The following is a 27770-nucleotide window of genomic DNA, read 5'->3' on the forward strand; positions in this document are numbered from 1 at the left end:
TTCTGGGAGTTGGGGTGAGTGGACGATGGAATAGCACTAGTGTTTAAAACTATAACCCAAGAAATAAAAGAAAGCTTAAATCTGAATTTTAAAATATGCATTTGTTTCTGGGGAAAATCGACCTGATAAATTTTAAGCCATATCCTATTAAAATGACTAAAATTCGAAGACAAAAAAAAAAAATCCTCTGGGCTTCCGGGCAGAAAATAAAAATCAAATTTATTTATAAGAATAGGAAAATCAGCTGGCATTAGACTTTGAAAGCAAAAAACAATTCAAGAGAACAAGGGACCTCAGGGGAAAAAAGTCCTAGCCAAAGATTTTATATTCAGCAAGCTGTCCTTCATGTATCTTGGCTGTAGAACAGTGGTTCTTAACTGAGGCCATCACTCTCCCACCCCCACAGGACATCTGGCAATGTCTGAAGATGTTTTGTGTTGTCATGATGGGGTGATGGAGGGCTACTGGCATCTAGTGGCTAGTGGTCAGGAAAACGGCTAATCATCCTACTACGTACAGAACAGCCTTACATAACAAAGACTTACCCAGCCCAGAATGACAGCAGTTTTGTGGTTGAGAAACCCTGCTATGAAAGAAGAGTTTTAAACATGCAACAATTCAGGGAATATTGTACACTGGTGGCCATCCTGAAGAATTTACTTGTGGATAAACTTCAGCCAACCAAGAGGTAACTGGGAAAATTTTGGTAAAAGGGCCAATAGTGAGTATTTAATATAGTTAATTGTGGAGGTAAGACTAACACAAGATTGGAGATGTGTGAAAGGATAGTATACAAATGTTGTATGTCCTGATAAAGTAGAAAAATGCAACTAAGAATGCTAATGTCCTACATATTCAAAAACAAAATTTAATCATCATAATGGGAAAAAAAGAAAGCCTAAAGTGAATGCAGACAGAGACAAATGAACCCATGTGTTTTGCAAATTTAAGACAATCAGCTGCAGGGGAAAATACTGGTGAACACAGTACCTGTAGCATATAGCATCAGTCTAGGGAATAACAGAACTACAAATTAATCTTGAACTTTTCTTAGTAGATATGTTTTTCATAGTATATGGGTGTAACAATCCTGACACAATTTTCTGTGTGACACAGGATTGTGCAAACGAGTAAGTGTGTTGATGTTTTGGGAGCCAGGGTTCTCAGTGGGGAGTTGGGGAAGGCAAGGAAGAACCTTGTGGGGTTAGATTGGAATTTAAGGGGGTGTCAGTATAAATTTATGATTTCTGACATACAAATTTAAACATTTCATAGCTCTGTCCAGTGAAAGAACCTAGAAGCAATGCTGTCTCAGTGACAATGAACAAACCCAAGGTCCAGATCTTAGTTTCCAATTCCCACCAAAGAGAACCAGGAATCCTTGGACAAAGTACTAATTCCAGGGCTGGGACGGGCAAGATTCAAGAACTCGGAACATCTTGTGACAAAAGGTAAATAAGTACCAAAAAAAACTTGTGGGGACTTATCAAAAGGACACATAAGCCTGCTTAAAAGAGATTCCACTGGCCAGATCTAGGGAAAACTGAGTATTGAAATAAGTAAGGACAGTAATATAACCCATTGAATCAAATAGTAATCCATTAGTCTGTACTGATAGCAAATAGACAAGTGAATGGATAGACGGACGGATGGGTAGACAGACAGAAAAATAGACAGCAAAGTAGTTAGCTAGTTAGTTACCTAGATAAATAGATGGATGACAAGAAAATGTTCTTTGTTCAAAAAAATGCCAACTGAAATGTAGAGGGAGTGGTAGAATTGCAAACTCACCATTGTGAAACCATTAGAATAAAGATTTGTTCAGATGATAATCGTCAGTGGATAGTATATCTAGTAGATGATATTCTGAGGAGGAATAGGATATTTATATGATCTGAAAGTGTCTCTCTTCAGAGAATTTATTAGTTACAAGTGGATAATAATAATTACGTAGAGAAACTAGATGACAATTTATCACATGAGAAAAATTAAAATCACCAGTGAATGGGCACATGACCTTCGTGGGCCTCTGGGTGTAAGTTTCTGAGTGCACACATCACTTTTACAGTATTCTAGCCAGGCATATATACCATGAATCTAACCGTGAAGAAACATCAGACCAACCGAAATTGAGGGACATTTTACAAAACAACCTGCCGTGTTTTACAAAGTTGCCTAAGTCATGAAAAACAGTGAAAGGCTAAGTACTGTTTCCAGATTAAAGGAGACTAAAGAGCCACAACAATTAAATGCAAAACACGATTCTGGACTGGATCCTGTATTGGAGGGAGAAAGATACTGTGAAAGACGTTACTGGGACACTTGACAAAATCGGAATCGAAACTGTGGAGTAGATAAAAGTGTTAGATCAATGTTAGGATTCCTGAACTTGATGAGTGGGCTGTGGTGACATAAAGGAATATCCTCGTTTTTACACAATGATATGTTGGAGGATAAATTGGTATTACATAATCAAACAACTCTGAAATCAGAAAGAACGAGAAAAGAGAGAGGAGAGAACGATAAAACAAATGTGGCATGGCAAAAATGTTAGCAATTGGTAAATCTGTTTAAAAAGTATTTGGGAATTCTATGTATTCATCTTGTAACTGCTATGTAAATTTAGTATTTAAAACAATTAAAAATAACTGTGGGTGCAAATATAAATTTCCACAGAATTTTAGTTCTTCAAATTATGAAATACATGTATCAGTTGACACAGCAATTTTACTGCTAAGATATATGTGCATATATACATGCAATCTGTATGTGTGTGTGTGTATATGCAATAGATATGTTTGTGTGTATGTATATACATACCCATCCACACATATATATATACACATACATACTCCCAAATTGGAAATAGACTAAAGGTCCAGCAGACTTGTTTGTTTAATATCTTACAGTAAGTAAATTTCTATGTAATGCTCTGTGATCGTCAAAAGGAGCGGCGTAGATCTATAGGTACTGATAAGAAAAGTCTCCTAAATCTTTGTGACAAAATGAATTTGGTAAATAATATTTTTTTATTGTATAATCCAATTTTTATTTATAACAGAGAAAAAAGGACCAGTGCCTATCAGACTGTTAACAATCGTTACTTAGGGCAGGTGTATACTTGGGGATAGATTAGGTTCTGAAAGGATGTTTGTAAATCCATATGTTTTCAAGTCCAAAGTAACTCAGATTTAAACTTGTGATCCCCATTGCATTTCTGCTTAACGACAATGTGAGTCGATTTCTTTGAAGCTTGAAAAACCGGCATATTCTTCTCCCTCTTACGGATATATTTTCTAGCAGATTTCTTTTCCTGAATAGATAAATTTTGTCTTCCTTGGAAATCTGTTAAGGCAGGTATTTGTCTCTTCCTGCATAATTTGCTAGCGTCACACATTATTCTTAAGCAGTTAGAAGTCCACATGTGCTGGTTTGCCACTCACATCAGTGGTGTGCTGATTCAGACACACCCGCAACCCTGGTGGGAATAATCTGTGAGACAAAAGAGTCATCAGCAGCCCCTTATGACCGACCTACTTAGTCCTTCAATTCCCCATATCAAGTCTTGTCAACAATTAACGCCAGGCTGACTTCTTTTCCTCACTCAAACAGCTTTTCTCACTTCCTCATGAACACGGTTGATTTCATAGGCACAATTCTCTTCTCATCTTGCACAATTCGTTCTTACTTCAAAATCACTCACACTCTCACATAATTCATGCAGAGCACGTGTGCCACTTTCTTCCTTTTATTGACTCTCATTTCCAGAAATCTCTTTTTTTCCTTTTTAATCATGTGCCCTTTCTTAGTCACTTTTTCAATATCCTTGCTGCTTTTTCACTTATCAGATATGACGGTTTCAATAATATTTGTAAAATATCTAAACCCTAACCATAGGCCTGGCAGACACACTGTAGACTGAGCAGCAGCGTGAAGACCAGGGCCAACCTGATCACAGTGTCTGTCATGGCAGCCTCGGCACACTTCGAATGTGAAAGGTAGCTTTCACTATGGCTAGAAGAAATTGTCAGTTCGATATTTATTAACAGAGGAGCTTCCAATTACATCTGTATTCTTGGATTGATATTTTGCTAAATTTGCTGCTATGTGTTCGTATTTTATTTTGTAATTACAAACCCAGAAAACAATAGAAAAGGAAGATACCTTATAATCATGTTATCTACTGGCAGGCGGAATTGTATTTCTGTACATTTTTATCACCTCACGAAAAATGTTTTTTGTTTGTTTGTTTTGATCTCACCATGGTTTGAGAGTCCCTTGTGTGAAGAAAAACAACTGACTCTTGCCTTTTATGTAAAAGCACACCACTTAATTGGGGGCCTTGCCAAGCCCCGGCCCCAGTTGGGAGCTCAAACCCTGTGGAAAGATATATTCCAAAAAACCAAGAGTCAAATCAAAATATCTCGAGTATAAGGATTGTAAAAGCACTGGGATGAAGAATTGAAGGAGTTTCACACCGCATGTATTAAGGATAACTCAGTGTGTAAATATAGGTTGAAAACACATAGAAATATAAAGGAAGATATATAAGTTTAAAATATTGATTCAGCAATGATAAGAAGTCTAAAATTCCAAAGTTGACGCCAGGGGTTAGGTGAGGGAAAGGTTGAGAGGAGCTGAGAGTAGAAGCTGGATCCTGTATTTTACATGGAGGTGTGACAGTTTACTTTATGTTTCAACTTGACTGGGCCACAGGGTGCCCAGACATTTGGTCAAACGTTATTCTGAGTGTGTCCATGAGAGTGTTTCTGGATGACATTTACATTTGAATCGGTAGACCGAGTAAAGCAGACTGCCTTTCTGATTGTGGGCCTCGTCCAATCAGTTGAAGGCCTGAATAGAAAAGAAGGCTGAGCCTCCCTCGAGTGAGGGGAATTTTTCCTGCCTTTGGACTCGAACTGAAGCAGTGGCTCTGCTGGTTCTCAGGCCTTTGGACTTGGGCTGGAACTACACTATCATCTCTCCTGACTCTCCCTGCAGACTGTACATGAGGAAGAAATATTCCTCTGTCCTCTAGGTTCTTCTGGCGGGTCTGAGAACTAAATTGACATGAGACAGAGTAACAGGAGAAAATTAAACAACTTTAGTAACATGCACACATGGGAGAAACCCAGGAACTGAGTAACTTATCCAAATGGCTGAAGCCACCACTTTAAATACCATCTTCACCTAAAGACAAAGGCGGGGGGTTGGGGGTCATGGTTTGGGACTTCAAAGAGGAGGAAGCCAATTCACAAGGAGTCAGAAAATCAAATGTTTGCTGGGCCATCGCTAAGCAAATGAGAGAGAACTTGTGTAAAATGGGCCCGGCTAGGTACCTTCTTCTCTACCACATCTAGAGTTCCCTAGGGTGACAGCTCCTTCCTGGGACAGGCCTTCCGTCTTAAATTCTTTTAGGCAGTTAGGGGCGAGGTCAAAGTTTCTTCCTAAATCTTTTGTTCTTAAAAATAATCATGCCAAAGAGACACATTTTGGGGTGGTAAATTCTGATCCCCCACAAGATCTTGAGAATTCTCAGTCTCTGTAATCGAGTGAGCCAATTCCTTACAATAAATCTCTCTGTCTGCATATGCATATACATATGCATATACATTATATATGCATATAATTTTATATATATACATTTTATGTGTATATATAATTTATAGAAATAATAAATGAATTTAAATATATATAATATATTATATATTATGTTATATATTAATATATAATAATTATTATGTATTATTATTAATTAATTAATATTAATACATAATATATAATATATTATTTATATATATATATATATATATATATAATCTCCTTGGTTCTCCAGAGAACCCTGACTAATACATGAGGAGTTAATATTCTTTTATCGATGGCATTTAAATTTAATAATTCAAAATTCTTAGTTATGACATTGTGGGTGGGACTGCTAGCTGTTTGTCCACATCCTTGTCCTGGGTGCGCAGGAAGGCAGTCACCCAGCAACTTGCGGTGAGGTGTGGCGTGTGGCTATGTTTCAGCCAATGCAATGGGAGTGGAAGTGGCGTGTGCCATTTCCAGGCTGGAACTTTTGAAAGCAGCTGTGTCTTCTCCGTGTTCCCTCTTTCTCCTTGTGCAGATTGCTTGCAGACAATGATAGAGGCGTCAGGGATGGCGGAGCCAAGAGACGGGAAGTCATGGGTGACTGACACACCCTGTGGAAGAGAACCACCTGCCCAGCACGATACCCACCTTGGCCTGTAAGGTAATCACACATAAATATCTATTCTCTGGTTATTCTTTTGCGGGATCTGCTTGCTATTTCCTTAACTATTATGGAAATATTTCACATATGCAGAAGAGTACATAGTATGACCTCTATCTACGGCCCCAATACCCAGAATGAACAGACGTTAAATTCTGCCCTATTTGCTTCCGATGTTGCATTCATTTGCTGGGGCTGCCACGACAAAATACCACACGTAGGGTGGCTTAAACAATAGAAATTTATTTTCTCACAGTTCTGGAGGCCGAAGTTCAAGATCAAGGCGTTGGCAGGTTTAGTCTCTTCTTAGGCCTCTCTCCCTGGCCGCTTCTCCCTGTGTCCTCACACGGTCTTCCCTCTGTGTGTGTCTGAGTTCTAATCTTCTCTTCTTACGTGACTATCAGTCACATTGGATTGGAGCCTACCCATGTGACCTCACTTTACCTTAATTACCTCTTTAGAGGCCCTCTCTCCAAATACAGCCCTATTTTGAGGTCCTGGAGTTAGGACTTCAACATATGAATTTTCAGGACACAACAATATCTTTGTTTTTAGAAGCAAAATGTTGCAGTCACACCTAAAATTCACATTTCCATCCCATTCTCCTCCCTCCCTCATCATAGGCATCAACATCCTAAAATTAATTGCATTATTTATGATTCCAAGAATATACATGTGTATGGCCCCATAAACAAAATATTACATTTTTATGCATTTAAAAATTTACATAAATGGCATCACAGTACACATGTCCTTATTTGACTGGCTTTTATTAATCAACAATAGCTTTTTGAGTTGTGTCCCTGCTAACATGTGTATAATTAGTTGGTTCTCTTTTCCTGCAGTATATTATTCCAGTGCATAAATAAACCACAGTAATCCATTCTCTTACTGATGGAAAGTTGAGCTATTCCTTCTTTTATACTGTGTCAAACAAAACTGTACACATCTCTTGTGTGTATAAACAACCATTTTCTAGTGTACACACCAGGGAGTGGTATTAGGTCATATAATGACACAAATTTACTTTTACCTGACATTATTATTTTGCTCCAATGCAGTTGTACTAATCTGCACTGCTACATGCGATAAAATGATATCCTTCCCCCCGACATCCTTGCTAAAGTTTGGAGCTGCAAGACATTAACTTTTGCCAATCTCACAGGTGTGACGTGGAATTTTACCTGTTTCAATTTTCACTATCCTGATTGCTAGTGAGGTTGAATATAATCTCTTACGATTATTTGCCATACAGATTTTCTCCTCTGTAAATTCCTTATTTGTATCTTTTTCATTTTTTTCTTGTGATTTTCAAATTATTTGTGGGAGTTTCTTTACATATATTCTGAATTTTAAGTCATTTTCCTAGGCTACTTTGTTTTTCATTCTCTTTACGGAGTCTTTTTTTTTTTTTTTTGGTGCGGGGGATTCTTCCTTAGCTAACATCTGTGCCAATCTTCCTCTATTTTTTTTTTTTGTTTTTTTGTTTTTGTGTTTTTTTTTTGGAGGAAGATTAGCCCTCAGCTAACTACTGCCAGTCCTCCTCTTTTTGCTGAGGAAACCTGGCTCTGAGCTAACATCCATGCCCATCTTCCTCTAGTTTATACGTGGGACGCCTACCACAGCATGGCTGCCAAGCAGTGCCATGTCCGCACCCGGGATCCGAATCAGCGAACCCCGGGCCGCCGAGAAGCGGAACGTGCGAACTTAACCGCTGCGCCACCGGGCCGGCCCCAATCTTCCTCTATTTTTTATATGGGATGCCACCTTAATGAGCCGTGTGTAGGTCCACACCCAGGATCCAAACCTGAGAACCCCGGGCCACGAAAGCGGAGGGCACAAACTAAACATTACACCAGCAGGCCGGCCCCTATGACACCTTTTGATTAAAAGAAATTTAAAATATAGGCAAACGTCTCAATCTTTTCCTTTATGATGTGTGCCTTTTGCATTTTGTTTATGACATGCTTTCCTACCTAGATGTTGTAGAGACAACCTCCCATGTTTTCTTATAAAATTTAAAAAATTCTTCTTTTCATACTTAGGTCTTTAATCTGCCTACACTTTGTTTTGTGTCTGCTGGTGAGAGGGGTCTAGTTCTTTCTTTTTGCCTATGGATAGCCAATGATTTGTTAAATAGCCCACTCTTTCTCCCACTGATTTGTAACGCCTTCTTTGTTAGAACGCAATTTTCCATACATGTGCTTCTGTTTGCGGGAGTTCTCTTCTCTTCCATCGATTTGTTTACAATCCCTGGGCTGGTAGAATATTGTTCTGATTACTACAGCTTTATAATACTGTTCTTTTGCTATTTGATAGTGTGAATGCTCATTTTTTATTTGTGTTCTTTAAAATTATCTTGGGTACTCTTGGCCCTTTTCCATTACGTAGAAGAATAAACAGTGTGCTCTGTTGTGTTTTAAATTGAGAAACTGTCAGAGGGATTTTAATGTTAATTGTTATGGAAGTGAGACAACAGACTAAGCTGCTATTTAAACACCCCAAATACCGGTAAGGTCTTTGTAATATACGTGGAACAAAGAATTCAGTTGAAGGGATGAAACAAACAGTGAGTTACTTAGAGGTACGGGCCAGCAATTCTGATACCACTTTATATGTATCTAGGATTGAAAAAATAAATAAATAAATTGTGTGTAATGGAGATCAGGCTTTTCACCGTTAGAAAAATAAGTTGCAAATAAGCAAGAAGAGAGGCCAGCGTGAATCCTCTACTGCTGAATTAGAGCTGGAGATGTCAGTTTGAACTCTCGTTTACTTGAACATCTATACAGATAGATACAGAATTAAATTTGTGTTAATATTTCCTAGATCTGTCCACTGAGAGAGCCTAAAAGCAGAGATGCCCCAGTAGCAAGGAGCACACTTAGCACCCACTTCTTGGCTTCTAAATATTTTTCTTCAGTGAAAGGAACCAGGACTTTTTGGAGAAATGGCTGGTTTAGGGTGAGGGTAGGGAAAATATAAAATGAGCTTGGAGCATCTCGAAGTGGCCAGAATGAAGTAAGGAAGTACAAAAAAAGGCAGCGAGCAAGTTGAAAGGCTACAGGTGCCAATATGAAAGAACTCCCAATGACCAAAGTTGGAACATTTTCAGCAACAAAATAAATTACAATAGGATAGGATTATACTGATTTATATGGATCAAAGAATAAAATAAATATCCATGAGTCCATACTCATGTAAATAAGCAACTGACTGGGGCCGGCCCAGTGGTGCAGCGGTTAAGTGTGCATGTTCTGCTTCTCAGCGGCCCGGGGTTTGCCGATTCGGATCCTGGGTGCAGACATGGCACTGCTTGGCACGCTATGCTGTGGTAGGCATCCCACATATAAAGTAGAGGAAGATGGGCACGGATGTTAGCTCAGAGCTGCCTTCCTCAGCAAAAAAGAGGAGGACTGGCAGTAATTAGCTCAGGGCTAAGCTTCCTCAAAAAAAAAAAAAAATAAGCAACTGACTAACCAAACAAATAGGAGAAAGGGATAAATTTTCCTTACATGAAAATTCCAATGAATAAACGCAAAAAAATGAGAGAAATAGAAATTCACCATTAGACCACACAGTAATAGTTACTGCACGTAAGATCCACTGATGAATGCTAAAATTAGTGGATGGAACTTTAAAGAGAAACAGGATATTTGCATAACCTCAAATATCTTGCCCGAAATACTTATTAGTTATTGTACTAGTTTTAACACATGTTCGCATAATCTCTGATAGTCCTCCCTCCGGGGGGGTGGAACTTAATTGCCCTTCTTTTGAGTACGACCTGGACTTAGTCACTCACTTCTAAAGCATAGAGTATGGAGAGAGAAAGAAAATCACTTTACCATGGAGCAACCTGGAAGACACCCCCTTCATCTTGTCTTCAAGGTTAATGTCACCAATAAGTCATGTTGATGTCACATGTCCCTGATAGGAGGTGAAGAGAAGAGCACTTCTCCTCTGTGATATTCTTCCCCCAAACCTATAACCCCAGTCGAATCGTGAGCATAACATCAGACAAATCCAAATTGGAGGGACATTCTACACAATACTTGTTCACTGCTCTTCGAAAGTGTCAAGGTTGTGAAAAGCAAGGAAAGATTGAGACATTGCCACAGTGTTGGTTTGGTTAGTCAACTCGAGAGTTCCCTGGGGGAAATTCGCAACTGGCCCCTAGACAGGGAGGGCAAGGAGAGACCGAAGAAAGAGGCAGACCACTCCAGATTGGTGGGAGGCAGGTTTAATCAGCAAGGGAACTTACAGACAAGGCTTGTCCTGGGCAGCCACAAGACAAGTAGATCCCAACACCCACCTGCCAGAATCTTAAAAGTTTATATAGACACCTTCATGGGGTTCAGTCACATGTACCGTCCAGATGGTCTCAACAGCACCTTACTCTCTCAAGGCTGCGTCCTTGGAACAGCTCCTACTATGGGGAGAGTGGGCAGGACTACATTCCAAGGACAGGGGAGGGAAGTAAGGAGCCTCTGATTGCCTGGGTCCCGCTTAAGGATCAACTGGTGATCACATCCTGTCGATGACCTCCCCCAACACACAGACCAGAAGAGATTAAGAAGACATGACCACAAAACACAACACGACTGGATACTGGAATAGAAAAAGGATATTAATGGAAAAACCAGTGAAATACGAATAAAGTGTGTAGTTTAGTTGATAGTAGTGTAGCAAGGTTAATTTCTTGGTTTTGACACACGTACCATGCTTATAGAAGACGTTAGCATGAGGGGAAGCTGGATGAAGAGTACAAAGGGACTCTCTGAGCTATCTTGACAATCATCTATCATTCTAAATTATGTTAAAATAAAAAGGTTTTTAAAAACCCAATGAGCTAATTATAAAGGAGTTCACTGAAATAAATAACAATAATGAACAATCACTCTCTCTTCCTACATTAGTCACGTTTTATGACTTCTCATAATTATGGAAAATATATTTCGCACATTTTAAAATTGATGCACATATAAATATTTACATTTCAGATCAGTAAAGACATACTTTGCTATAAAAATAACTCCACAACAGGAGACTTCTTTTCCTTTTACATGGAAGGGCAGGGAAATACAGTGGGTCAAACCTGTCACTTATGATGGAGATGAGATTACATAGTTACTTTTGTTTCTGCTTGCAATATTCCTACTTGGGAACTTCATTTTAGTTTAATATCAACAAACCTGAGCTCCTGGATTAGTTCATAAGGTTGTCAATCCAGCTTTCTTAACAGAGCATGGAAAGAATTTCCATCATAGGACCTGAATCAACAAAGTAATTTTGGGTCTAAGAAATTTACTTTAATCTTTCCCTTTAATTAAAATCCCTTTCCCTTCTTAAAGGGAGGTGAGTTTTTTCTGATTATACGTTTTCTTTTCCCAAAGAGGGGTTGATATCACTTGGTTTCCACACCTCCATGTGAAGTTCAGAATTAACTTATCAAAATATGCATAATTCATCCCTACACATGACCCTATTGGGATTTAGTTTAAAATTACTCAGAATTCATTAATTAATGGTGAGGATTTTATCCTTACAGTACTGAGTTTAATTTACAAATATGATAAATGTGTAGGTTTTGTTTGTTTATTCATATATTTTTATGCCTGTTATGAGTTGAATAGTGTATCCCAAAAAGACATGATGAAGTCCTTAAGTCTGGAACCCATGACTGGGAATTTGTTTGGAAATAGGGACTTGTAGATTCAATCAAACAAAGACGAGGTCATTTGGGTGGGCCCTAAGCCAATGTGACCAGTGTCCTTCTAAGAAGAGGAAAGTGCCACGTGGAGGCAGAGACACACAGGGAGAACGCATGTGACAACAGAGGCAGACACCGGAGGCATGCAGCTGCCAAGTCAAGGAAGACCAAGGATTCCTGCCACCCCCAGAGGCTCAGAAGAGGCAAGCACGGATTCCACCCAGAGTCTCGGACAGAGCATGGCCCTGCTGACACCCTGAGTTCAGACTTCTAGCCTCCAGCACTGTGAGAGAACAAATTTCTGTTGTAAGCCACACAGTTTGTGGTCCTTTGTTATGGCAGTCCTCGGAAACTAATACAATATCCTTCCAAAAAGTTGCATAATTTCATCTACAAAGGACTGACTTAATGGACTTTATTGTAGTTCTAAACAGGATCTTATTTAGAAATTACATTTTCTAGTTGTATCCCGATTGTATATAAGAATGCTATTGTCCTTTGTATTTTTTGAATTTTGTTCAGCAATCTTGCCAAACTCTTTTGTTTTCGTAGATTTTCTTTTGCCAACAAACATATAGTTTGCAAACAATAATCATTTGTTTCTTTCTGCCCAACTTTTATGTCCTTTATTATTCTTTCTTGTCTGATTGCACTAACTGGGAACCCCAGTGTAATGCTGAATAGAAGTTGTGAGAAGGCACACTTGTCTTGTTCCTGTCTTTAAAGGGTTCACTTCTAATATTTCATCATGTTTCACTGTAATGTTTGCTGAGGGTTCTTGGCAGATACCCCTTTTCTCTTGGAGAAGTTACCTTCAATTTAGTTTGCTAAGTGTATTTATAATGAATGAAGTGGATGAGATGTTGCACAGACTAAGTATAATGTTCTTGCTTTACCTGGCTTAATCCAATTTTCCCTTTATATATGGACTTAAATGTCACTTCCTCTGGGAAGCTTCTCTCTTGCCCGTAGGCTAGTTAAGATGCTCCAACAGCATGGTCCGCAGCTCTCTGTATTATCTCTCTTTAAAATGCCTCACTTTATTAAACTTGCTTGTGTAATTGTTTCTGCCTTCACAAGGCAGGGATCTTGCTTTCTGTCTCACTGCTTAATCCTCTATGTCTAATCCATGGCCCAGAATATGCTCAAAATGACAACTGAAAGACTGAATAAATGGATGAAGCAAAAAGAGAGCAAGAAACTTTATGAAATTGAAAACAAAGCACGATTAGATGTCAAAACACTCATCTAGACAAAGATTTGTGCAGAGTTTATGCCAATAAAATTGCAGAAGTCCAATAAGATATAAAAGAAGATGGAATTAATGGAGACTTGCTTTCTGTATTTCTGGGTGGGAAAACACCAATGTTACGGGTTTATTATATAACACTTGCGTTTCAAACTGCTGAGAAATAACTAGTGCTAGGAAAATGAAGAAAAATATAAAGTTAGATCCTTGTGTAAAACCATATAATGAAATAAATTTTAGATGGTTTAAACATTTAAGTGTAGAAAATTAACCAAAAATAGTCTAGAAGAAAACGTATACTTACATACTTTGGGAACACCATTTTCCACCAAAGGTAAAAACCATAAAGGAAATAATTGACAGATTGAGTATATAAAAATGAAAAACATACGTAATCAAAAACACTAAAAGCAATTTACTGGTCAAAGCAAACTCGTAACTCAATAATTGGAAAATATATGATAGAGAAAAAATCTGATATCCTTAATACATTAGAGGCTCTTGTGGATCAGAAAGAAGTAGCAACTAAGTGATAGGAACCTGATGAAGACAAACGCCTTCACAAGTGTGTGCTCACACTTAGCATGAACATCGTGGGGCTAAAGGAGTGCCCCCACCAGATAGATCTGTTTTTCTGGTGTATCTGGGGAAGTAGGGGTGGGAAGGACGCTGGGATGATCAGGCAATTCTTGCCAAGGGAGGACACTAGTATATGACTATACCTTTTTTCTCTCTTTCCCCCTCATTGAAGCTGGGTACCTGAGGGTTACTGTAAATATTCAATAAGATTACCTTTGACCTTCTGCCCAACACAGACATAGATGCAACGAAGTTAATCTTGTCAATTTGCTGTTTTCTTGTTTGACTTGAGGGGTGACTCAAGGGTCACAAGGATTTATGAGTTTGTTTCACAGAAGAAAAAGAATGCCTTCAAGGAAGTTCCAATCATCAGATAAGCAGCCCCCAGCTGTTGCTGACCCTAGAAGTCAGACTGCCCAGGGGCTTATTGAGAGTGAAAGAAACACAGGTTGTCTCTTTGTTTCTCTGAAACTCCTGCCAAGTCCCCTAGCTCTATAAAACCCTCTGCTTTCTGCTCTTGTTAAGGCAGATTTGAGAGAAACTATCCTCCTGCTTTCTTGTTTTGGCCAATTCGAATAAAACTTTTTTCATCTCCAAGCGCCAGTGTCTCCGTGATTGGCTTACTGCCCGTTGGGCACACGAACTTGAAATTAAGAGGTTCAGAATCAACATGATCTCCACTTTTCATTTTTTCCTCCCACTTGATGTGGTGGTCATAGGACCAGGGCTGCAACTACAAGGGCTGGAAACAGGGATGATTCCTAAGCAAGAAACTGTAATTCTGTTGCTTAACCTTTATGTCATGGTTTCCAAGGGCTGGATGGAGCAGGATGTGCTTTCACCCATTTAGCAAAATTGGGGTTAAAAGTGAATGTTACTGTATTGCCTGGTGCTAACGATAGCCCACTAATTCTGCACCTGTAACTTCACCCTATGTGAACAGGAGTGGACCGAGGGGAGACGCTTACTAAACCAGTGTTGCTTCCTGCAATCTAGACCTGCACAGCAGGTGAACCTCACGTCCCTTCCAAAGCTGGGAACGTTTGGGCTATAAATGGGGAAGGAAAAACAGCAGCTCAGGGTAAGAGAATAAATAAACGGGTTATGTGATGAGGGAAATCCAATATTACATGAACAGCTTGAAAGAAGCTCAGAGTAAGAGACGATGTCTCTTAGCTCGATTATACCAGACGTCTGAAAGGGTGAACTCATATATTACTGAGACGACTCCCGCTTTTGGAATGTGACAAGATTGAATGGAAGCTGTAAACCCGAAGGGCCTCACCCTGGGAGACATTTTCATATGATATGATGATGGACTGGATAATCATTAGTGACTGAATGAGATTCTAGTAATGTGCCAGTCTCTTTTGACCTTTATGATTGTTTGGCTATAATGGATCTGAGTTAGAGGACCAGGGGGTGGACTGTGACATTGTGATTTCTAATAAGAAATATATATTTGGTCTTTGACCCTGTTCCTGGCACAAAGCTTTTAAAACCCTTGGAATTTCCTGTGATAAGAGCCATAAAGGTGTCTTTTGTTATATTAATGAAGAGGCTTTTGGAAAGCCCCTAGGTAACCGAAAGATGGGGGCATGGTTGCCAGGGAAACCAACGAGGTGATTAGAGGGTTGGAACTTTCGATTCCACTCCCTGACCCTCTGGGAGGGGAGAGACGCTGGAGCTTGAATTGATTGCCAATAGCCAATGATTTAATCAACCATGACTGTGTAACGAAGGCTGCATAAAAACCCAAAAGGACAGATTTCCAAGAGCATCCAGGTTGGTGACCATGTGCAGGTTCTGGGAGAGTGGTGGTTCTGGGAGAGTGGTTACCTGGAGAGGGTGTGGAAGCTCAGTGCCCTTTCCCCGTGTCTTGCCCTATGCATCTGTTCCATCGAGCTATTCCCAAGTCATATCCTTTTCTAATAAACAGGTAATCTAGTAAGTAAGAGGTTTCTCTGAGTTCTGTGAGCCGCCCTAGCAAATTCGTCGAACCGGAGTAGAGAGTCTTGGGAACCTCCTACTGACAGCCAGTTGCTCAGAAGCATAGGCAACAGCCTAGACTTGCTCTTGGCACCTGCAGTGGGGGCAGTCTTGGGGGGCTGAACCCTTAACCTGTGGGGTGTGATGCTGTCTCTGGGTACATAGTGTCAGAATCGAGTTGAATTGTAGGACACCCAGCTGGTGTCCCAAGAATTGCTTGTTGCTGTGGGGGACTCCCCCGACCCACAACCCCACACACATTGGAATTGGTACCAGAACCTAGGAACAAACTGTGAAAGATAAGCGTCTTAGCTTGGGTTCCCATAACAAAATGCCATAGCGTGGGTGACTTAAACAACAGAAATTTATTTTCTCACAATTCTGGGGGCTGGAAGCCTGAGAGCAGGATGCCAGCATGGTCAGGTTCTGGCGAGGGCTCTCTCCTCAGCTTGTATAAGGTCCCCTTCTCACTGAGTCCTCAGATGGTGGGTTGTGTGTATGCGTGTGAAGAAACAGAAAGCGATTCTCTCTTCCACTTCTGATGAGGCCACAGTCCTATCTGATTTGGGTTCCACCATTATGACTTCATTTTCACCATAATTACTTCCTAAAGACCTTGTGTCTGGACATGGTCACAAGGTGGGTCAGGGCTTCCGTTATATGAATTGTGGGGAGACAGAATTCAGTCCTTAGCAATAAATAAAGAGCAAATAAATAGAAACAAAGGTTTGGCATTTATCTTTATCATTTCCTTTCTTTCTGACTTTACTGTCTTGCTCTTTGTCTAGTTTCTTGAACAAGTAGCTCATTTGTTTCTAATTTCTCTTCTTTTGAGATAAGTATATTGAAGATATAATCTTTCTTATAAGTATTGCTTAATTCCATCCACCAGATTTTGTCATGTAGTGCTTTCAGCTATAAATATTTCCTGAGTTCCATGTGAGATCCCTTTCAATGCAAGGTTCTATAAGTTCCCGGTCATTATTATTATTTTCTTATCTGTTGCTCCTCTTACAAGTATGTAATGTTCCTCCTTGTCACCATGTTGGTTTTGTCTGGAGCTTTACCTCCAGATTTCTATAGAGATACTTTTTTATTGACAGGTAAAGGACAAAATGAGGAAATATTTTTGCTATATATGAGACAAGGTGTCTGTCTACACTACTGGGACAGTGTAGACTTCTAATCTTTCACTTATCCACTTTTGTGAAAAGCAATTCTAATATGGGCTCACTGAAGTCATTTTGGTCAACAGCAGAGGAAATTGATAATATGTATGTTTTCATCAGTCAGATAGTCCATGTTGTGTTGTACTCACAACAAACTCCCAAGTCTCAGCTAAAAATAACCAAGGTTTATTTCTCGATCATACTCCATGTCATCAGGGGCTGGCCTTGCTCAGTCTGGAGGATTGAGTAGATGGCAGCTAAAAGAGGCTTGATCCAACTTCTTGCACAACTGCCAGGCAGGAAAAACACACTCCCACTGTTTGCCGAAGGTTCTGTCTGGAAGCGACAACCTCATTTTTGCTCAAATTTCATTCGCCAAAGGCTCACAGAGTCACATCTGACTTTAAGGGGCCAAGAAAATACATCCCTTCTGTGTGCCAGAGAAGAGCTGACAATATTTGGTGAACGGCAGTAATAATAACTATACACTATGCTCTATTGTGCCTTCCAAAGCTTATTTTTGCTTTTTGTTTGTTGATTTCTCAAAAATTCCCTTCAGTTATGTGAGTTACCATAAATCCTTCTAGTCAATTTCTTTAATAAGAAAACTGAAGTTAGCCAGAGTTAGCTTCTATTGCTTAAAAAAAAAGGATCTAAGGCATTAGACTTGGCGTTATAAGTGTTACTGAGAGGCTTAGGAAAGTGAACTTCAGTTTACACCTTGGGTTGGTTTTGAAGAAAGGGTACACACCAAGTTTTGAAGGATAAGGTTTTAATAGGAAAAGAAGCAGGGCATGGCATGAGCCAATATTTAGATCCGAATAATTATTGGTGGCTGCAGCGTGTCAGGCAGGGAGCCAGCTGTTTTTGCATATGCTCTCTAAGTCAATTTAATTCTTTATAAAAACAATATGAGGTGAGTCTTACTATTCATCACATACATATGCAGAAACTGAGGGTCAGGGAGGTGAAATGACCTGTCCAAAAGTCACTTAACTAGCAAATGATGGCTTTGTTTTAACTCTATCATCTGATCAGGCAGAGGTGAAAGAGAAGAATGCAATGTGTGCTCTTGGGTAGTGGGTACTGTTCGGTTTGGCAGGACTGTGGGATACATGAAAGGCAGAGGGGCCCTTGAGTGCTAAGGCAGAGAGTTGGAGTCTATCAGGTAGGCAGTGAGAGGAAGGTTTCTGCATCAGAGAGGGCACTGGTGGAGCCATGCCTCAGAAACATTGATCTGCTATTGTCCTCTACGATGAAGAGAAATGAGGCACGCTGGAGGCCTGGAGACCAGTTGGAGGAGCATTGTAAAAACTCACATAGGCCTGAATGGGCATGGGTGTTGGCAATGGAAAAAGAAAAAAGTATTCTATCCAGTCTCCAGACCCCCAGGGAATTGCTGAACGAAGTCTGAGTTCTCCCTATGTAGACAGCTCCTACTTTTCATTATAGGTTTCTCAAGAACTTGCTCCCAGAAAAAACCTGGATGGAGAACAAAACAGGTAAGTGCCCAAGTGAGAAATCTACAAAGCTCCTCTCCCCCAAAATCACCTCTTCCCCATCAGTTGTGGGGCCTAACATTTCACCAACGGGGTTCCGTTCTTTCAAGAGTCTCTTATTTAAGTAGGACTATATGTGGACAAGAGGGAGAAGGGACACTGGGAAGTGTCCTCATTAGCAGCATCCAGGCAAGTAACATAAATGTATGAGGGCACTCTGGGGGGGCACCGTGAAGAACAGGGCACATGCTCCATGTCAGGGGGGGCCTCTCGGTTCTGGCTGAGGGGCCCAAAGTTGCTGGATCTACTATTTCAGCAGAAACCTCATAGCCAAATTTTTTGGGCAAGTCCTCAATTTTGCAACATTGCAACCAGTTTAAACTTCTTAATATCACTGCGCTGGCCACATTTAGCTCTTAATTTGTTACCAGCTTGCCACCTCTAGGTTAAATGTTAGTACCATTTTATCAAAACCTTTCCAAATTTGAAAGCACATCTTTAGTAAAACTAGCTACAGAGCAGGTTCATTTGGATTGCCGAGAGCGGGGATACAGGAGTCTGGGAGCCAGGCAGGGACTGTAGGGAGGCCCCTGGACCACGTGCTGGGCATCCTGGTGCCTGAGCTTCGAAAGGGAGATGGACCACGGCAGTGACAATATTTGCTGCAACTGGGCCTTCCTGGGCGACCACCCAGAGCTGGGCTTGGAGCCGAAGGAGGGAGGGCAAGCTGTGCTGCTCCCAGCTCCAGTTGGCCCCTTCCCATTAACATTACAGGAGTGCAGTCGCGTGGTGTTTGAAAAAGCATCCCTAGTTCCAAGAAATGATTTACAGGACACCAGACTCTGCATTTCAGAGGTCTCCGGTGTACCATAAAAAATATATTCTAAAGGAATAATCTTTATCTGAGCTGAAGCTGCAGTGAAGGAAGCTCACGTCCAGCTGAGAGCAGCAGTGAGCTTCTGTTCACTCAGGGAAAAGTCTGTGTTCTTCGTCTTATTGGATTAACATTTTTTTTCTCTCTTTGGCACTAGGTATCTAGTTAATATTTAGACATTATATACATTTTCTTTCAACTGTTGTCCCTGTTATGTGATCAAACAAAACCGGAGATGCCAACCACATCAGCCCTCTAGGCGAAAGCAGACCCTCCAAGCACCCAGCTGTGGCTAGCAGGGTAAACAGGACTCACTGGAGCCAGCCTCTGGGAAAGACTGGCGCCAGGTGCGTGCAGGGCCAGCCCCTGCCCCCAGGAAGCAGAGTTCGCTGGAGTGCCTCAGTTGATCGCTCTGCCTCTTCCTGCTATGCCAGCCTCGCGTTTCCTCTACCTCCCTGAGCAAAAGGAAACAGGAAGCAAAGTCTAGTTTTGAATGTTTCAAAGCCTTCTGATGTTTACCATTCCCCCCAGGAGAGGGAGGTGAGGGACGGAAATCTCTCTGCAAAGAAGATACTTTTTTTTTTTTAAATTCAATGAAGCGATGCACACACACAGCTTCTCCAACTTCTCTCTGCTTATAACTTCTCTCTGCTTATTAGGGCGATGATAGTCTCAGTCTATTTTAGTCCAGGGAAATCTGAACTCCTTGAGCGGCAATGGCCCCCAAGGGGCGCATGTGCATCTGTAGTTCAGGGTGTCGAGGAGGAGACAGCCTCTCCTTTTGGAGCAGAAAGCACAGTCAACCGGTGGCGGGACAGAGGCAAAAGCTCTAGGACAAGGAAATCTGTGGGTTTGTGTCGAAGCTTCACCAATCAGGAGCTTCAAGCTAAGATGGGGAGGCTGGAAAGATGGAAGTTGGGATGGGAATCCTGGTACGGACAAGAAATTCCTCCTGTGTCAACAGCAGGAGGATGTCCAGGAAGGGAGAAGGGCGGGTCACGGATGGACCGAGTTTGCTTGGAGTCCCATGAGAAAAGGGGAAGCGAGAGCTCACCACCTTGTGGCCCCCAGCTTCCTGGTGCGCGGCACTGGCGGCGGGCGGCGGGCTCTACATCTTCGAAAGTATCGGCAGAGGGAAGGAGAAACTGGCGTCCCAGGCTCCCAGGGGAGGGGAAGCACCCGGGATTGGGCGGGGAACCCCTCCAGCATGAATGTGGTGCGGGGCGGGGGCCGGCGGGGGGGCACGATCTCCGCTTTGCTGGGTGCACCAGCCCTAGCGCACGCCTCCATTCCGTGTCCCACTCCGCAGGCGCGCGCGAGGCGCACTCCCCCTTCCCTCGGCGGCGCGGGGCGCGCGCCCGGCCCCCTCCGCCTCCCCTCCGCGCCTCTCCTCTCTCCCGGCAGAAAGTTAGCAGCGGGGAAGGAACTCGGGGCTGCAACAGCGCGCGGCGGCGGCGGCGGCAGAGGCTGAAGCAGGAGCCGCGGCGGAGCCGGGGAAGCGGGGGCGCTGCAGACGGAGCAGGTGCAGCCGGCGGGTCCGCGCGCCCCCCTCGGTCCCCTTGCCAGAGGCTGAGGGGGGGCGGTGGGGGGGCCACCCGGACTCCGCGGGAAGAGTGGGGAGGGGGGCCATGCAGCCGGGTTCTCCCCCGGCGCAGCGGGACAGCGGCCAGGGCCGGGGGTGCAGCGGCGTCGCTTCATGCAGCCGGGGCGGCTGGGCGGCGGCGGTGGCGGCGGCGGCGGCGGCGGCGGCTGAAACCATGTCCGGGCAGCGCCGGGGGCTGCCGCCGCCGCCGCCGCCGCGAGCCGGGAGCCACGATGGCCCCGTGGCCCGCACCTCCTCCGCCTCCGCCTCCGCCTCCACCTCTCGCCGCGCCGCCGCCGCCCGGCGCCTCTGCTAAGGGGCCGCCGGCGCGCAAGCTGCTTTTTATGTGCACCTTGTCCCTGTCCGTCACCTACCTGTGCTACAGCCTCCTGGGCGGCTCGGGCTCCCTGCAATTCCCCCTGGCGCTGCAGGAGCCGCCGGGCGCCGCCGCCGAGCCCCCGCCGAGCCCGCCGCCACCCTCTCTGCTGCCGCCCCCCGTGCGCCTCGGCACCCCCTCGCAGCCGCCCGCGCCGCCGCCGGACAACGCGAGCCGCGGGGAGCCCCCGGAGCCCTCCGAGCAGCCCGCTGCCCCCGGGGCCGACGGCTGGGGGCTGGCGAGCGGCGGCGGGGGCGCTCGGGACACCTGGCTCCGGACCCCGCTGGCCCCTGGCGAGATGATCACTGCGCAGAGCGCGCTGCTGGAGAGGGAAGCGCAGGAGTCCAGCACCACCGACGAGGAGCTCGCAGGCCGGAGAGCGGCCAACGGGAGCAGCGAGAGGGGCGGCGCCCTCAGCACCCCCGACTATGGGGAGAAGAAGCTGCCACAGGCGCTTATCATCGGGGTCAAGAAAGGAGGTACCCGCGCGCTGCTGGAGGCGATCCGAGTCCACCCGGACGTGAGGGCGGTGGGCGTAGAGCCACACTTCTTCGACAGGAACTACGAAAAGGGGCTGGAGTGGTACAGGTAGGACCCTGGGCTGGCGCGGGGGATAGATGCGTGGGGAAGACCCAGAGGGAAAGCTGCGGTTTCCCACGCCCTTCGACATCCAGGCACCTCCCCGAGAGCCCTTCGCCCCACGAGGGCTCTGCGGACCCTGGCGGGGCTGCTCGGGGGAGCGCGGAGAGGACTGGAGGCTGGCCCAGGGATCACTGTATTTCAGGGCGAGGGGAGCTGGTGTCACACTGCCCTGCCTGCCTCAGGCTCCTCACCCAGGGAGGTGCTTTCTGAAGCTGCCTAGCTCCATGCCTGGGAATCCCCAGCCCAGGTGCCCGCGGGGTGTTTCCCAGCCCAGGCTCTTGTGGGGCTCTGCGCTGCTGCGTTGGGGACGCTAAGGCATGAAGCAGGACAGCTAGATTGACTGAAGGGCTTTGAGATCTCCTGGAATCTCTCAAAATCGCCCTCAAACGTATTTGCGTGTCTGGAATCTGACTTTAGCATTTTCAGGTTAGAGCAAAATGAACAGGGAACAGTTAAAAAGATGATACTGGTGAATTTTGGCTTGCCAGAAAAGACTGAGGATGTTCCCCATCTCCAGGACTTTCTATCCCTGGGTGGCTGCAGGAACCCTGGGTTGATTTTGCATCAGGAGCATCAAGGTCTGCACGACAGTCGGTGCCCTAAGAGTTTTTACGTCCTGCACCCCTGCCCTTTCTAACGGGCGCCTCCTTGGCAACAGATTAGAGCTTCTGTCTTGTGAGATGTTCATCTCCCTTCTCTTCCACCGTCTCCCAGCGGTGAGGGAAAGGAGAGGAGAGTAGAAAGTTAAGTGCAGGTAAAATAAATTAGTAATCCGGCTTTCTTGCCAGCCATAACATTTAAAAACACTGGAGCAGATGCCCAAAAGGCAAACCTCCTTTGCTTTTTTTTTTTCTTCCCTCTTTCCCCTTGTTTTCTCTCTCCCTGGAAAACAGATCTGGATGGCTGGCCCCATCTCTGTTACATCTCAGTAATTAATTGCAATTGTCAGACAGAAACAGGGGCTTTGTCAGCTAAAGTGATGTTATCATCTTAACAGAGCCAGTAGGTAAAATAAGGATTGTTTGCTGACAAGTTGCCTTGCTGTTGAAGAGATGTGCTTTCTAAGTTTAAATTAAAGCCTGTGAAAGTTTTAGAAATAACCTAACTTCAGAAATATATAATAAATGTGTGTATTGTGATTGATTTCTTCAACTTTTAAAAATATGCCTATGCTTTCAAAGCTTGAGAGAAGTACACGTAGGCATGAACATTCCAGCACATTAAACGGGAAACAGCAAATGTGTCTGTTAATGTCTTGTCTGTTTCAACAGAGAGAACTAATTGCAACATTTTAGGAGGCTGCAAACAGCCCCTTCCTATCAAAACAGAAAACAGCAAATGCCTAACTGAACTGGAAAATCAGTATTTATAACATCGCAAACCATGGCTTCCAGTTTGCGATTATAATTAAAAAGGTGTTAGGATGATTAATGCAACAACAGCAAACCAGAGAAAGAAGGAGATGTTTGGGAAGGTTTAGGTTGTTTAATTGTTGGTTGTAGGAATGTTCTGATTTCTGCTGTGGGGTAGCTTCAGCCCTATGAGGGTCACTGTGGTCTTTTCCAGTTCTAATTTTAAAGCTGTGTATCTTGTGAGAAGTGTCAGATGCCCTTTGGGGGAGAGGAAGGCCTGAACATCAGACCTTTCCAACGTGTGTTGTGTTGCTTTGTGGCAGCTGGAAATAGAGATGGGGGTGTTTGATTCAGGTGACTTCAAATAACGTTGATGACGTGTGCGTGGTGGAGTGCGTGTCAGGAGGTCCCATCGTAGGGTCTGGAGAATTTTCTGAATGAAAGGATAGAAGATGCCAGATTTTCTCATGTTGTTTTACACTGTGGCTGGGAAAGGAAGGTATGAACTGGCCTCGCTGTCATGACATGGCTACTGAAGATGTCATTCCAGCTCGGTGGTACTCTCACCATCACTTGTGGTATTTGGGCCTTGTGGTATTGGGTGTCAGTATTTGGTAGCCACCTGTAGAACTGTTCCACTGGAGAGGTGTGGACAGAACTGGATCCTCTTGATCCTCACTTCAGAGGACCATGCGGTGTCTCTGTGTCCTCGATCTACCCCAGCGACTTGCCCGTGGGAGACCCTTAGGCTCAGTGGTGCCGATTGGAAGTGCGGGAGGAGAATCTGTCTAACATAGAGGGAATCATCAGCCACCCAAACCTGGCTGTTGAGAAGACTCCCAGAAACCCCTTGGACCTGCAGGAGCCGAGTGGGCTGGCACTGGCCTTGGACCGCTCTCCAGCCTTACGAGGGACAGCAGTGCTTTGAGGACATTTGTGGGATTTTTACTTGCTGCACCTCTTCAGGCTCCTCTCTCTCCCATGAAGGAAGAGGGGATGACAACCTCCCTGTATTGTAGAAAAGGAAACAGTGGTATTGATTCAAACCATTAACAGAAACCCTTCCTCCTGGTTCCTTGGTGCAACTCCATCTTTTCAGTGGTGGCATCGCTACTTAAATGGTTATACCACGTATTCTGCCTGAAATCTTACTCTACTGTTTAACTGGTTAGAGATCCACAGGTTAATTAAAGGCTTTGATTTGCCCCCATATATTTATTTTGTTTTTGTTTTTCTTTTCAGTGTGTTTTCCAATAGCCTACTAATTCTGCTAGTGTTTCTGTTCTGGTTGTGTTTTCAGCAAGAGGGTGAGCGAGAAGAAATTGGGGCTGCTCTCGGCACAGCTGGCTTGGGGTTTCCTCATATCCACCTAGGCAGCCCGAACAGATTTATTTCTGGTGTCACTCCAGTTATATCTAAATCTGGGTTTTGCTTTCTCCTGTGCTGTTGATCTAACGTGAGTCAAAGACACATCTGAGATGAGAACATGTGCATTGGATTTTCAGGGCAGGATGGACTGATGGATTAGGATGTGTGTGTTAAAGCTATGGAGAAGCAAGCCTCACTTGGTGGATGGACAGAGGCCAGTGATTAATAATTAGGAGTAGATTCAACCCTCCACTCCTTCCTCTGTCCACCCCCCAAATAAAAGGGTAAAGCCAGGACACACCTTTCAGTATGAGCCGATACACTCTGGCTGGGCAGAGACCTTGAACTCTCCTAAGGGATGGGACCTTGTGGCAGGCCAACTGGCTGCCACAGCAGAACTCATCAAAGTGACAGAGACGACTCGAGCTGTGGCCTCCCTCGTGGTTGACAGACTGAACAGTAACCGTGACCACTTTGCTCTGGGAGCCACTCAGCTCCAGGGTGATGAGAAGTGACCCTCCACGGTTTCCAGTTGTCTGCAGTGGTAGCAGTTAATACGCAGGTCCCATTGGCTGGGGGAAAATAACTCAGGAAAACAGCTTCAGTCATGCTCATGCCACACAGAGGAAAGTGGTCAGCAGCGTTATTCGCATGTGGTATTTGGAGAGAATGAAAGAGGACAATGGAAAGGTGCTGGCATTGATTGAATGCCTGTGATTGTGGTGGTTGGTGCTTCGCAGACATGTTATCACATCGGGGCGTCATGATGAGGCTGTGAGTTAAACAGCAACATTCCTGGTTTACACTCCAGGTGGCTCCCGGAGGGTGAACCACTTGCTGAAGGTTGCTCAGCTGGTCAGTGGTTGAGTTGACCACATCTGTCCAATTTCAGAGTGCTGGTTTCTTTCCCTGTACCACGCTGCCACACAGAAAGTACTAGAATGTCTTTTCCTTCTTTCATTCAACAAACACTTAATAACGTTTACCATGTGCCCAGTACTGTTTTAGGTACTGGGGATAAAGTGGAGAACAAGACAGAGGGAGGACCTGTTCTTGTGGAAATGACATCTTTTAGTAGGGCGGTAGGGGAGACAGCAAACAAATGATCTTTCTTTTAACCTTTTTAATGTGGCTGTGGAAAACTTAAAATGACACTTGTGACTCCCATTGCATTTCCACTGGGCAGGGCTCCTGTAGAGCAGTGCTTTTTAAACTTGAAATGCATGTGGATCACCTGGGGTGTTGTTAACATGCAGATTCTGATTCAGCAGGTCTGGGGAGGGGCCTCAGACTCTGCATTTCTAACTTCCCAGTTGATGCTGATGCTGCTGATCCCTGAACCTCACTTTGAGAAGCAGGAGTCTAGAGAGTAATTGGGGGGTGTGTGTGTGTGTGCGCGCGTGCATGCATGTATATTATTTTAAGTCAAATGGTTAGGGGAAACCTCTCTGTGGAGGGGATGTAAATGAAGTGAAAGAGTAAGATCCTGCCATGTGGAGATGTAGGTGGAGAGGTTTCCAGTAGAGGGAACAGCAGGTACAAAGGCCCTGAGGTGGAAACAGGCCTTGTGACCTTACAGAGTGTTCTTTCATTATTTCAAAAGCAAGGTGTTTGTAGCTGGACAAAATTGGGTTTTGCAACTTGCTAGTTAGATGATCTTGGTTGGATAACTGATTTAACATCACTCATTTTCAGTTTGTTTATCTGAGAATAATTCCTTCCTTGCAGGATTGTTGAGAGGAATAAATGAAATAATAAAAGTGAATGTATTTTCTAAGCAAAAAGTGAGTATCCTAGACCAAAAATCCAAATGGACTCAACTATTGGGTTTTTCCATTTCTCAAATCCTTTTGTTCTCATATGCCTTACCTTCTGTCACAGCTGTCTTAATACTGAGAGAAGAGTCTCTTATTGGGGGTGTTTTTAGGAAAAGTCTAATAATGATTGGCTTTGCAGTCTACATCTGCTTATCCTCTTAAACCAAGGGTCACCAACTCACATGCCTTCTGGGCCCACAGCGATTGTATAAATGAGTGAAATAGACCAGGTGGGTAGAAACCGGGACACACATGTTCTGTCTAAAGGGGCAGCTACTCTTTTCCACGTGCAAACATGGCATCACGGTTGTCAGATCTTCCACTTGGTAAGAGAAACTGGAAATCCAGTTTTTGATGTAAAATTATCTGGTTTTGAATGTTGGCAACAGATGGAAATTTCTTCCGAGTGCAGTGTGGGCCAGCACTGCGGACAAACAAAACCCACCTGTGGGCTGGATACAGCCAGCTGGCTACCAGTGTGTGACTCTGGCTTAAACTCATTTCAGAAAGTAACTGGCACACCCGTACCCTTTGTAGTTGTCACAATTGTGGCTTCTGTGTGCTATTTTAGGTTAGAGTTTTCCCCCTTTGCAGATTTTGCAAGAGCGTGGGGCAAATACCTCCCAGATACATTGCAACAACAGCAAAAGGAGCTGGGTAGAAAGAGGAACATTGAGGCAGAAAAGGACAATTCCCCAATAAATTTCCCATTTGTTCCCAATGAACATTTTCCAGAAGTTGAGAAAATTTTCAGCTTTTCACTCATTAACGAGGCATTCCCCTATTTGATCCATATAGATAAACTATACTTATATAATAGGTTCTGGTCAGATGGATTGAGTGAGACCTGAGAGTTAGAAAATTGGGCTCTGGCTCTGCCTTGCCACATCCTAGTTCTGTTGGGTGTGGGGTTACCTATATTAAACTGTTTCTTTCTCTCTTTTTCTTTTCTTTCTTTTTTTAAAAATAATTCCTGTTTCTTTTCTGATGAGGTTATATTGTCTCCATAGGGCCCATTCGCCCACTAAAATGCTTTGGTTCTGGAGCAGACGTCTGTGTTAGACCCTTCAGAGGAAGCACCAGAGCACTGTAGGAGCAACATTATTTGGAGCCTGTTTTTGTATCTCTGAGTCAGAATCCACTGCATCCTCATTGTGTGACCTTAGACAAGTTACTTAATATCACCAAGCCTCCATTTTTTTTGTCTGCAGAATGGGTTCAATGTTACTTACTTGCAAGTGATTCTGTGAGGGTGAAATGAAGCGGCCCTTAAAAAGTGCCCCCACGCAGAGTGTGTGACATGATAAATTT

General features: G+C 43.6%; 1 protein-coding gene across 1 annotated transcript in view; it reads left to right on the top strand.

The window, feature by feature from the left end:
• Window positions 1–21137: 21137 nt before the first annotated feature.
• HS3ST4 (heparan sulfate-glucosamine 3-sulfotransferase 4) overlaps window positions 21138–27770 on the top strand; it is a 234364-nt gene continuing 227731 nt past the window's right edge. The window contains exon 1 of the mRNA XM_046667832.1: window positions 21138–21868. Coding sequence (XP_046523788.1) covers window positions 21138–21868 — 731 coding nt within the window. The remainder of the gene's footprint in view (window positions 21869–27770) is intronic.

The sequence above is a fragment of the Equus quagga genome, chromosome 7 (assembly GCF_021613505.1).
Source record: "Equus quagga isolate Etosha38 chromosome 7, UCLA_HA_Equagga_1.0, whole genome shotgun sequence".
Taxonomy (NCBI): Eukaryota; Metazoa; Chordata; class Mammalia; order Perissodactyla; family Equidae; genus Equus; species Equus quagga.